At 50.0% G+C, this 12,448-nt stretch overlaps 1 protein-coding gene across 1 annotated transcript in view; it reads left to right on the top strand.

The window, feature by feature from the left end:
- Positions 1 to 5,515, top strand: part of Rad54l2 (RAD54-like 2 (S. cerevisiae)) — a 43,451-nt gene extending 37,936 nt beyond the window's left edge. Inside the window, exons 16-19 of the mRNA XM_013028049.1 lie at positions 729 to 928; positions 1,374 to 1,463; positions 2,475 to 2,567; positions 4,182 to 5,515. Coding sequence (XP_012883503.1) covers positions 729 to 928; positions 1,374 to 1,463; positions 2,475 to 2,567; positions 4,182 to 5,176 — 1,378 coding nt within the window. The 3' untranslated portion in view covers positions 5,177 to 5,515. The remainder of the gene's footprint in view (positions 1 to 728; positions 929 to 1,373; positions 1,464 to 2,474; positions 2,568 to 4,181) is intronic.
- Positions 5,516 to 12,448: the final 6,933 nt, after the last annotated feature.

Below are 12,448 nucleotides of genomic sequence, written 5' to 3'. Positions count from 1 at the left end.
GGGCGCTGTCCCTCAGCTCTTCAGCTCAAGGCTAGTGTTCTACCACTTGAGCCACAGCACCACTTCCGTTTTCTGAGTGGTTATTGGAGATAAGCGTCTCATGGTCTTTCCTGTTCCGGATGGCTTTGAACCGGGATCCTAAGATCTCAACCTCCTGAGTAGCTAGGATTACAGTCAGGAGCCACCAGCGCCCAGCCTCGGTGAGACTCTTATCTCCAGTTAACCACCAGAAAACGGGAGGGGAGGCTGTGTGGCTCAAGTGGTAGAGCTGAAGAGCTCAGGGACAATGGTCCAGACCCAGAGTTCAAGCTCCAGGACTGGCCAACAAAAACGAAACTTTTTTGAGTTAGGTTTCTAGCACTATTGAGCATATGAGCAGTGTAGAGACCAGCCACTAAAAGGAAAGGGAGGCCCCTAGATATCTATGGGACACACAGGGTATTTCTTGATGTAGATGGCCCGAATGCTGTAACAACACACAGTGCCCTTCCTCTCCAGGAAAGTGTTATTCTATTGACAACTGCTGTTACCTTCTGAGAGCCTGTAGCCTGTCTCTCTCTGTCACTGTGTCTCAGTTCCTGCCTTTGGTCTGTGCTTGAGTTGAGCACAGAACCTGGCGGCTCCTCCCAGGCTTCTCTTAGCAGCAGCCAAAGGTATAGAATGGGGCAATCTTGAGTAGCTCTGAAGTGGTGCTGCCAACTCTTAAGTGTGCTTTCTTTCTCCCACAGGCAGCCAACCCTGAAGGGTGACGAAAAGCCGGTGGCCAGCGTTCGCCCTGTACAATCCACCCCCATCCCCATGATGCCCCGACATGTCCCACTTGGGGGCGCCGTAAGCTCCGCCTCTAGCACAAATCCATCCATGAACTTCCCCATCAACTACCTGCAACGGGCAGGGGTCCTCGTGCAGAAGGTGGTCACCACAACAGGTTGGCAACTCCTGGGTTCTGTTCTGGGGAGTGTTTTCCCTTTTGGCATGACTTTGTTCACTCAAGAAGTGAGTGGGCTGGGGAGGTAGCTTAGTGTGGTAGAGTGCTTGCCTAGCATACATGAATCCCTGGGTTCAGTTCCTCAGCACCACCTACACAGAAAAAGCTCAGCTAGGTGTGAGGTGTGAAAAGGTGGCTGCCATCTTCCCTACACAACTGCAAGGCCCAAATGGTCACGTTTCTAAAAAGATTCCCGTTGTAGATCTGAGAGGATTGTAGAAGATTCTGCTTCTATCACCCTCCTCCGTTCTGACTCTCTGCTCCACAGAGAGGCGTGTGGAGGAAACCAGTGAGAACTCAGGATGGCTGTGAAACATTGCATTTTCTTTGCCTCCTTCAGTCACACTCTGTGTGATCTAATTGTGAGATTGTTTTCTCTCACTAGATATTGTTATTCCTGGGCTCAACAGCTCCACAGATGTTCAGGCAAGAATTAATGCTGGTGAGAGCATCCATATCATCCGGGGGACAAAAGGTAAGAAGAGCCTGGGCTGGGAAGGTGGCTCAGTGGTAGAGCGCTTGCCTTGCATGCATGAGGCCCAGGGCTCGATTCCTCATGCACCCCATAAGCAGAAAAAGCCAGAAGTGTGGCTCAAGTGGTAGAGCGCTCGCCTGGAGCTGAGGAGCTGAGGGACAGCCCCCAGGCCCAGATTCAGGCCCCATGAGGATTTAAAAAAAAAAAAATCATGATTGGTAGAAGCATAAGAAAAAAACATTTTTAGGAGCTTAGTAAAGTTGAGTTAATCTCAGAAGCTATCAGTCATTGGCTTAGAAGAAGGAAACTGGGGAGCCAGGGGACATGGTTCAAGTAGGAGAATGCCTACCTTGCAAGTAAGGCCCTGAGTTCAAATCCCAGTAGTGTCTTCCCCATAAAAGGGAGGGAATTAGGGGCTGGGAAGGTGGCTCAGTGGTCGAGTGCTTGCCTAGTATGCATGAGGCCCTAGGTTTGATTCCTCAGCACCACAGAAAAAGAGAGAAGTGGAAGTAGTGCTGTGGCTCAAGTGGCAGAGTGCTAGCCCTAAGCAAAAGAAGTTTATGGACGGTGCCCACACACTGAGTTCAAGCCCCAGGACTGGCAAAAAAAAAGGGGGGGTGATAAGGGAATTGGCGTTCCTGGGGGGAATCTGGGGAGAGCAGAATTGGAACAATGGTATTATGTTGCTTATACACACTTGCTTAGAGCACCGTGGGAGTCTCTGACTAGGAAATGTGTTGTGTGAATGAATTAGTACACCTGGGCAACATGACACAATTTTCAATTGTAGTAGTTTCCAAAGTGCACACACCCATTTCTGGCCCCTGGATAGAGGGAAATAAAATTGCTAGAGTGAAAAATGTTGGCTAAACAAGGCCCCTACTTCAGGAGCCTTGAGAAGGGGTTTGAGACCCAATCTCATTGCTGTTTCTCAGCCCATGGTGCCTAGGCCTGGAGTTTGTCAGTTATGTTGCATGTCTACTTCTAACAGCCTGCTTCCTGTCTCCTCAGGGACGTACATCCGCACCAGCGATGGGCGGATCTTTGCTGTCCGGGCGACGGGCAAACCAAAGGTCCCCGAAGACGGTCGGATAGCTGCCTCAGGTCTGGTGGCTTTTTCTTTGCTTTGACTTATGCAAATGTGATTTGGTTTGTAACTCATGACTTTTTCCATAGAAAATCAGTACATAGTTCACAATTCTAAAGACACCCAAAGTGGGTAAAGTGAAGAGTAAGGCTTTGTTTTTCCATATCCTTCATTAGCCGTTAGGTGCTGTTCTTTTTTTTCTTTTTCTTTTTCTTTTTTTGCCGGTCATGGGGCCTGAACTCTGGGTCTGGGCACTGTCCCTCAGCTCTTCAGCTCAAGGCTAGCGCTCTACCACTGGAGCCACAGAGCCACTTCCGGCTTTTTCTGTTTATGTGGTGCTGAGGAATCGAACCCAGGGCCTCATGCTTGCAAGGCATGCACTCTACTGCTGAGCTACCTTCCCAGCCCCCTGTTCTTATTTTTAAATTTTTTAATGTTATAAAGGTGACTACAGAGGAGTTACAGTTATTACATGCATCAGGTAAAAAGTACATTTCGTGTGTGCGTGTGCGTGTGCGTGTGTGTGTGTGTGTGTGTGTGTGTGTGGTCATGGAGCCTGAACTCAAGGCCTGGACTTTGTCCCTGAGCTTTTTTGCTCAAGGCTAGTACTCCTACCACTTTGAGCCACAGTACCACTTCTGTTCTTCTGGTGGTTCATTGGAGAGAAGAGTCTCACAGACTTTCCTGCCCAAGCCAGCTTTGAACCATGATCCTCAGATTACAGGCATGAGCCATCAGCACCTGGCTTCCTCGTTTACTGTTTGTTGTTTGTTTATTGTCAGTTGTGAGACTTGAACTTGGGACCTGGGTCTCATTTATTTTTAGTCAGATATTTGACACATGTTACAGGAGTGTGGTTGCGTGTATAAGTACATATGACTGTGTGTACAAACTACATTATATATATATATATATATATATATATATATATATATATATATATATCTTTTTTAAACATGCTAACATACTAGTTTTTTTGTTGTTTTTTTCTTTTCTTTTGTCGTTCGTGGGTCTTGAGCTCTGGGCCTGGGCACTGTCCCTCAGCTCTTCAGCTCAAGGCTAGCGCTCTACCACTTGAGCCACAGCACCACTTCCAGTTTTCTGTTGGTTAATTGGAGATAAGAGTCTCGCAGCCTTTCCTGCCCAGGCTGGCTTTGAACCACGATCCTCAGATTCTCAGCCTCCTCAGTAGCTAAGATGACAGACGTGAGCCACAGGCGCCCTGCCAGGATTGGCTATTTTTTAATTTTACTTTTCTCTCCCAGAAGAAGTCTAGAGTAAGAATGAACCCCTAAGTGTTTCTTTCTCACTGTATCATAGAATTCACTTTGGTAGAATTTTAGAGATAGGGGAAGCTGACATGCAGAAAAGTTGCCTGCGCTTTTGGGAATAGACGTGTTTGTGATCCAAGGATTTCTTTCCTGCTCAGGAGGCTGAGATCTGAGGATGGTGGTTTCAAATCAGCCTGAGCAAGGAAAGTACACGAGCCTCTTATTTCCAGGTCACCAACAAGACGCCCTGAAGTACAAGTGGGGCTCCCGTGATTCATCCCCCCCTTTGAGTGAAAAAGCAGCCCTCATCCTTCTCTCCTTTGCTATTCTGCTCTCAGTTCTTTGTGTTTTTGTCCTCAGGTTCTCAGGGGCCTTCTCTTGCGTCCACAAGCAACGGCAGACACAGTGCCTCTTCACCCAAAGCCCCTGACCCCGAGGGGCTGGCCAGGCCCGTCTCTCCTGACAGCCCGGAGATCATCAGTGAGCTCCAGCAGTATGCCGACGTAGCCGCCGCCCGGGAATCCCGTCAGAGCTCCCCAAGCATCAGTGCCGCCCTGCCTGGCCCCCCGGCCCAACTCGTGGACAACAGTACTGTGTCCGGGCCGGCTCTTGGAACTGAGCCACGCCTTGGGGGTCATTGCCTCAACAGTTCCCTCTTGGTGACTGGCCAGCCTTGTGGTAGCAGACATCCAGTGCTGGACTTAAGGGGCCACAAGCGAAAGTTGGCCACTCCCTCTGCCCCCCAGGAGTCTGCCCGCCGGCGGTCCAGGAAGGGCCATCTGCCAGCCCCCGTGCAGCCGTACGAACACGGGTATCCTATCTCTGGCGGGTTTCCCATGCCGCCCGTCTCCTTAAACCATAACCTCACCCCTCCCTTCACCTCCCAGGCTGGGGAGAACTCCCTGTTTATGGGCAGTCCCCCATCCTACTACCAGCTGTCCAATTTGCTGGCAGACGCCCGCCTGGTGTTCCCAGTGACTACTGACCCTCTGGTGCCGGCAGGCCCCGTCAGTTCCTCTTCCACGGCTACCTCAGTCACTGCCAGCAACCCTTCCTTCCTGCTCAACCCTTCCGTGCCAGGGATCCTGCCCAGCTACTCACTCCCGTTCTCACAGCCACTCCTGTCCGAGCCAAGGATGTTTGCGCCTTTTCCTTCCCCTGTCTTGCCCAGCAACCTCTCGCGGGGCATGTCTGTCTACCCTGGCTATATGTCCCCACAGGCAGGCTACCCAGCTGCTGGCCTTCTCCGGTCCCAGGTACCTCCGTTTGACTCGCACGAGGTTGCCGAGGTGGGGTTCAGTTCCAACGATGATGAGGATAAGGACGACGATGTGATAGAGGTCACTGGGAAATAGCTGGGGAGACTCCTCACCCCCTTGCCCCCACCCACCCCCCCACACACACCCCTACACCTACACCTCAATCGGCGCCCCTCACAGGCTGCCCACCAAGATGGAAGGCAGCAGTTTGAGCTTTCTGAGAATATAGGGTACTTGTCTGTCCAGGGGAAAAGGTAAAATATACATTAGACCCGGCTGGCCAGCGTGGCAGGGCTGTGTTGCTGTGTTAACAGGAGAGGCAAAAGGAAAAAAAATGCAAAATAAAACAAAAACAGCAACAAGAGCAGGAAATCAGGGACCTAAAAAAAACGAGGGATAGAGGAGCCGGGAAGCCTGTCTCCCTCCCTCCCTCTCTCCCTCCCTCCCTCCCTCCCTCCCTCCCTCTTCCCCCCCTTGCTTCTGCTGTCTGCTAGCTTGCCCATCTGAGTATAAAAAGCTCACATCCTATTTGGGGAACATTCTCTCCCGAGAGAGCTGCCTTACTGAGGAGGGAGGGAGAGGGGGAGAGCGAGAGAGAATTAGGGTAGGATCAGGGAAAGAGATTGAGATCCTATGTGAAGTAGAGGGATGGGAAGGCCGCAGAGCAGGTGTGGATGTTCATGAGTGCGTGTGGGTGCGGGCATGCTATGTACACGTGTGTAGCAGAGAAGGGATGAGAGGGGGGAGGGGAGGGAGGGAGGGACCAAGGAGGAAACTTAAACAAAAACTAGCTTTTTTAAGTGGAAACTCAAGCGTATGATGGGTCATAGGAACTGTTTAGTTCAACATCAGGGTGAGCCCAGGAGAAGAGCCATGGGGGTGGGGGGAGGAGGGAATAATATGTTTTCCTTGTATTCCTTGGGTAAAGAGAAGGCACCCCTGGTTTTTCAGAGCTTAGAATGTGTGGGGACTCGTGCGAGAAAACGGGCATTACCAGTCTCTGTCTCTTTTTTTCCCCCCAGTAGCAGATCTCTCTCTTTAGAGTGGAATTTAGGAAAGCTCTGTGGTGTGAGCGAGGTAGCTGGGAAAGATCCACTTCACCAGCTGCCTGACTCTCCTGGTAGCCTTCCCCCTTCTTTTCCTTCCCTGTTTTGAGAGCTCCATGTTAATTTATTTCTTATGGACGATTATTTATTGTTTGGACTTTTCCATGTGTCCTATTGGGGGGGGTGGGGGCAGGGGTGTTGGGTGGGAGAGAGGTTAAAGGGGGGTAAGGAGAATAAGAGATAGAAAGGGAAATTTTCTGATAGCCCAGGCTCCATAGGTGTTGGTGAGGAAAGTTCTGGGTAGATGATGAATTGACCAGAAGACAGACAGTTAGGTTTGACTATCTAGAAATTGCTTAAATGACTTAAAATTACTGTTATCGGAAGATCAGGAAATCCCGAGAGACTGGGTAGTTCCTTGTACAGAGATGAAACCTTGGGATCGTGGAACCTGTGTACTGGGGAAGGAAATGACCTCCACAATTGGAACTGTGTCTTGTGTTCAGGTACCAGTTGTTCTATATTGCATAGTGAAGCTATGGATAGCACCAGTTGTTCTATATTGCATAGTGAAGCTATGGATAGGCACCTGCGGGGTTGAGCTAAGGGGCTCATTTCCTGTGAGGAAATGTCATGAAATCCCTAGCCTGTCAGGTGATCATCAATCACGGGCCTGGTCTCCAGTTTCTCCCATCTTCTTTGAAAGCGGCACGATGGAGGAACCCTTATTCCCCATAGGAGCCTTAAGTCTGGCCATGTCTTAAAAGAACAAGAACACACTAGTTATCCTAGTCATTCTCCCCCTTCCTTGTATCCAATAACCAGGGAAGAAGCATCTAGTCCTTAAGCATGAATGCTGGCTGTCTTCTCTTAGTGCTGTGTCCTGTGTCTTCTTGCCTTTCTTCCGGCGCCCCCCCCCCCCCCAGCATTGTTAGGCAGTTCTTCATGAACAGATCTTGTTTGGCCATCAAGCCTTGCCATCTCCTCCGCCCCAACTCCTGCCTGACTGGGCAGCTGCAGATCCACTTCCCAGCCTAGGTGAGCCACACAGCCTCCTGTGATTCTTCTGCCCAGCCCATTTCCTCTGTTGGAGGGCCTTAGAAGACTCTTGAGGAATTGCTCCCAGAGAAGAGCTGAGGAGATGGCTGGTAGAATCTATGCTTGTGTGTGTGCGCGTGCGCTCGTGAGTGCGCACACGCGTGTAAGTATGTGTTTGTGCACTATTAACACCAAAAGTGGAATTTAAGGCGCTTTCTTTCTCTGTTTTCGTAAGGACCTTGTTAGACACTTAACTCTCCTACTCTTAGAAGCCTTAGATGTACGATTTAGCTATGCAAATTATTTTCATAATTTTAAAACCACAGCTCCAACCAGTTGCTTTCTCTTGTTAGAGGCAAGAATGGATTGTGAAAATAGTGAAGTTTTAGCAGGAGTGCTCAACTTTGAGGCTGGTGCAGTAGGAGCAAACTAGTCTTGATCTCCAGTTGCAGAATCCACTCTAGAATACTGGATTATTCTAGAATACTGGGGTCTCAGAGACTCTGTGTGTGTGTATATGTGTGTGTGTGGGCACCCGTGTGTGCGTGTGTGTGTGTGTGCGTGCGCGCACGAGCATGCATGTGTGTGGGAGGGGGGAGAGAGATCGAGGAAAGGGGGTATTTCACTCACAGGAAATCACTACAGCAGTCTTGAGAAGCCAGAGCTCATTTCAGTAGGGAACCAGAATCAGTTACTGAAGGAGACAGGTGGCCATAGCAAAGCACACAGGTCTTTTGAGAGGCAGTAACTTAAAGACTCTCCACCCAGTGTTTCCAGGACCTGAGTCTTTGCCCAGTAGAGGCCATGATTCTCCAAGGCTGGCACTTGGTTTTTCTCTCATGATGTTCAGGAGTTAGGGAAGAGATCATGGGAAATTTAAATGCAACCAGTTCTATGGTTTTGATTTTTTTTTAAGTGAACTTGAAAACACTTTCTGATTTTTTTTTTCTGTTGTCTGTGTGTGCTAGTGGGCAGAAGGGCGTGTACACCAAACATGAGCATGTGTATAAGGGAAGCAGGAAGTCTTAGAGCTTATGAACTATGTTGTATGAACTCGGTTGTATCGTTTCTTTAATCAGAAATAACTTGGTAAGCCAAAGCCAGGCATTCATGGTACTATGCCTGTCATCCCAGTAGTTGGGAAGCTGAGACGATCTTGAGTTTGAAGCCAGATAAGCTTAGATAATAAGACCTTATCTCCAAAAAACAAAACACCCTCCCCTAAAGAAAAAACAGTTGGTGGTGGCTTCTACCTATCACCCAGGCCTGGACAGCCTAGCCAGGCACTTTCCCTCAATATTGTCTTCCATGAAAAGTCTGTAAGGATCTCTTGAGTCCTGAAAATGCTTATCCTAGAGAACACAGTACCAAATGATTCCAGGTTACCTTTTTGTAGTAACACTTTCTTAATCTCTTCATGGCTAAAAAAAAAAACTGTTCGCCAGGAACATAGTAGTAGTTTAAGAAAGGAAGTGCGGGTGAGCCATGGAGGGTCAGCTTTTCTTCTTCCCATTTTGTTACCTCTGAAGATCTCACCCCGCTGAGTTGTGCTGCTTAAGCAAATCTGTCACCTCCTGGCTTAAGGATAACTGTCAGGTCCTTGGAACTCTCTTCCCTAGAAATTTGTGTGTAGGTGATACATTTGTGGTTTAAATTGGAAATGAAATTTCCCACTCTGGGAGTGTGAAGCAGAGCCACGGGGGTTCTGTGTTTGCTTATTGGTGGAAACACAACCAAATATCAACCATGTGGTTGACACTGTGGCTAGCAGTCAGCAGAGCAAGCCTCCCAGTTGGGTCGGTATGGTTAAGCCTAGCATCCTTTGCTCTGAAACGAACGAAGTCCTCCACTCATTTGGGAGAGTCTTTTGGAGGCCTTACATTCCTCACTTCTGGTGTTCTGGTAGAACTTCCCGCTTTTCATTACTCAGATGCCCTGAGCCATGCGTCCTGTGAGCTCAACTGAATTGCTCTCTCCTTCCTCCCCCCCAAAAAAAACTCCCGAGAGAAGCTGAATTTTCCCCCCCAAAGAGCTACAGAACACCTGTGGCCCTCGGCTGACTTTGCAGGAAATGAACACCTCACAGCCTGTGTAAAAATGCTGCACTGTCCATTGCTTGCCTCCAGACTCAGCTCCCCTTCCTACCAACCCTTCTGTGCCCCCCCCACACCCTCTGTCCTGCCTCAGTGTCTATTCTGTGCCACCAGCTCGGCCGGCCCTAGGCTTTTCATGAATACCTGAGTTCTTACAACGATGAATTTCCTGAGCAGACAAGTGTACACCTTCTTTGCTCTTCAGGGACCCGAGCCTGCTTTTCCCTCCCTCCCAGGTCTGTCTGATCGTCATCTAGTGTGGTGGAGAGAGAGATTGCTGGGCCAGCTGCAGAGTCGGCACTACAGACGGCTGGGGGGGGGGGGGAGGTTTGGGTACTCTCTGCTACCACTACTGGAATGTTAATCAGACAAGAGAGGACCTTATTACTGTGACCTGTCCCAGGAACAACCAACCCGCCCGCCCCGCCCCCTTCCAAGAGAGCTCAGCCCAGCTGTGTTTGACTGAGTATGTGTGAGACTGTGTACATGGTGTACGCATGTGCACTGTGGTGTAAAGTGACTGTTATCTGGTTATGTTAACTCAGGGTGGGCTGGGGGGGGGGTGTCTCACTAGAATAATCCCTCCCCAAGTCTGCCCAAGACAGGTTTTGTGTGTGTGTTTTCTTTGTATCCTCTTCAGAGGGAGCAGAGGGTCCAGATGGATGGAGGGGGTTACTTTGGATAACCACTAAGGCCACAGTGCTGCCACAGGGGAGGGGAAGAGTAAGTGGCCCCAGGGCTTGGCATCTGGCTTTGGTTTTCCGACTTTCCTCAGGATGCCCCTGAGGCCTGGGACCTTGCGCCTAGTTTAGAGGAACATCTGTAGCTGGGTGATCCAGCTGCTGGTGTGATCATGGGCTTCCCTCCTCTCTCGGCAGGCAGGCGCTTCTGTCCCAGAGATTGGGCAACTGGCTGTTTCTATGACGTATTTATTTTTACTTGTGTTTCATGTCACTTTTTTTAAGAAAAAAAAAAAAAGCAAACAGAACAATTGTAAGTCAGTATAACTGCCTATCGTTTTTTTTTTCTTTATTTCTCTTTTTGTAAAATAAAATTTAAACTGAAGAAGAAAGTGTTACTTACTTAAGATACTGTCTGCACACTGTTTAAGCTGAATGGTGGCAAGAATATAATTCAGAAACTAGGAGGCACTGAGCATTTGGGGTGAGACAGAACAGGCACTTTGCCACTTCACCTTTGAAGTGTATCACTGCGTTTCTAGTCTCTGCAGAATTAGCTCCCCAAGTGTTTTTTTTTTCCCCCCGTCGTGGGGCTTGAACTCTGGGCCTGGGTGCTGTCCCTCAGCTCTTCAGCTCAAGGCGAGCGCTCTACCACTTGAGCCACAGCGCCACTTCCGGTTTTCTGGTGGTTTATTGGAGATAGGAGTCTCACGGTCTCTCCTGCCTGGGCTGGCTTTGAACCGCGATCCTCAGATCTCAGCCTCCTGAGTAGCTAGGATTACAGGTGTGAGCCACCAGCACCCGGCCCAAGTGTTTTTGTGTTTTTTGTTTTATTTCTTTTTGTCAGATGTGGACCTTGAACTCAGGGCCTAGGCACTGTCCCTGAGCTCTTCAGCTCAAGGCACTTTGAGCCACACCACCACTTCGGGTTTTCTGTTGGTTCATTGGCGATAAAGAGTTACAGACTTTCCTGCCCAGGCTGGCTTCGAACTGGCAGTCCTCAAGATATCAGTCTCCTGAATAGCCAGGATGACAGGCAAGAGCCACCAACACCTGAAGTTTTAATTTCTTGAAGGAGAGGATCCACAGAGAAATATTCTCTGGAAATTTACAAAGGGAGAATTAAGGAGCCTCTGAGAATTCATTGGATTTAGGAAGGTAAGAAAGAGACCAAAGCTCACAACAGGAATATGAGTTAGTGGGAGGTAAGACTGGAATTGAAGGGCAAATAGGATGGAAGGCCAGGTGAGCAAGTCTACTAAGACCTGTTGCAAAGTAGTTGAACGAAGTGTCTTACAGAGGAGGCTACTGCCTCCATGTGGCCAGATAAAGCCTTGCAGGAATCCTGCCAAAGGTAGATAAGAATTTGCCCTGTAGGATCAAAGCCTAGCAGCTGGCTGCTGGCCACTTCCACAATAGAAAGCCCTAAATCATACCCTGAACTCTTGATATGGGGCTCTTAGAATTCCCCAACAGGGCTAAAGGAAGTAAACCGGGAGGAGAAGATAATGAGGAAAGAGTAGTTGCAGACAATGATTTCCTGAGAGAAGCTGCCTAACTTCTGACAAGCAGGAAAAAGTGACTTCACACATGACAGGAAGAGGCTGTCAGTGACCCAGTGCGTACACCCCCTGCTTGTGGCACAGGAAATGTGTGCAAGTGTACAACCCATCTGCCTGGAGCACCAGATCACCATTGTGGCTGATGCTCACAGGTGAAACCATACCCTGCTGGCCCAGCCCTGAGTGTCTTTGAGGGCCCAGCTGCCCATTCTGGCAGTTTCTCATCTTGACAGCTCTAGCAAAGTGCTTGTGTGGGTTGTAAGTCCTCAGAGATGGAAGATTCGCACCTGTCCTATAAGGGTCTTGCAACCTACCAGGTTTATGCAGTCAGACAGGGCAGAGAGAGAGAGAGAGGGAGAGGGAGAGAGGCTGGGAAGGTGGCTCAGTGGTAGAGCGCTTGCCTTGCATGCATGAAGCCCTGGGTTCGATTCCTCATGCACCCCATAAGCAGAAAAAGCCAGAAGTGTGGCTCAAGTGGTAGAGCGCTCGCCTGGAGCTGAAGAGCTGAGGGACAGCACCCAGGCCCAGAGTTCAAGACCCAGGAGTGACCAAACAACAAAGTGATTTGTTTTCCTGATCCCAGACCTTGGGGATCCCAGTCCTGTCGGTGAGAGCCTCAGGGGTGGGGTGGGGGGGCCTGGGGAAGCTGGCATGACTGGTGCCACACCTCCCTCACTGGGCACGGGTGTGTGTGTGTGTGTGTGTGTGTGTGTGTGTGTGTGTGTGTGTGTCCTGATCACCTTCCAGCCACAGTCCAGGTAAGTCCATGGGGGGGAGCGGAGGAGGAGGAGGAGGGAATCGGCCTGGCGCGCGTTGCGATGGAGACGCGGCGTGGTGGGCGGGGCGCGCCTCCGCCTTCGGGATCTTCCCCTGGCACGCCCCCCTCCACCACCCCACCACCACCACCACCACCCACGGTGCGCACGCGCGCGCGCAGGCCACGTCCCCC

The sequence above is a fragment of the Dipodomys ordii genome, unplaced genomic scaffold (assembly GCF_000151885.1).
Source record: "Dipodomys ordii isolate 6190 unplaced genomic scaffold, Dord_2.0 Scaffold107, whole genome shotgun sequence".
NCBI lineage: Eukaryota > Metazoa > Chordata > Mammalia > Rodentia > Heteromyidae > Dipodomys > Dipodomys ordii.
Note: the sequence above shows the minus strand (reverse complement) of the source record. Positions and strands in the feature narration are given on the sequence as shown.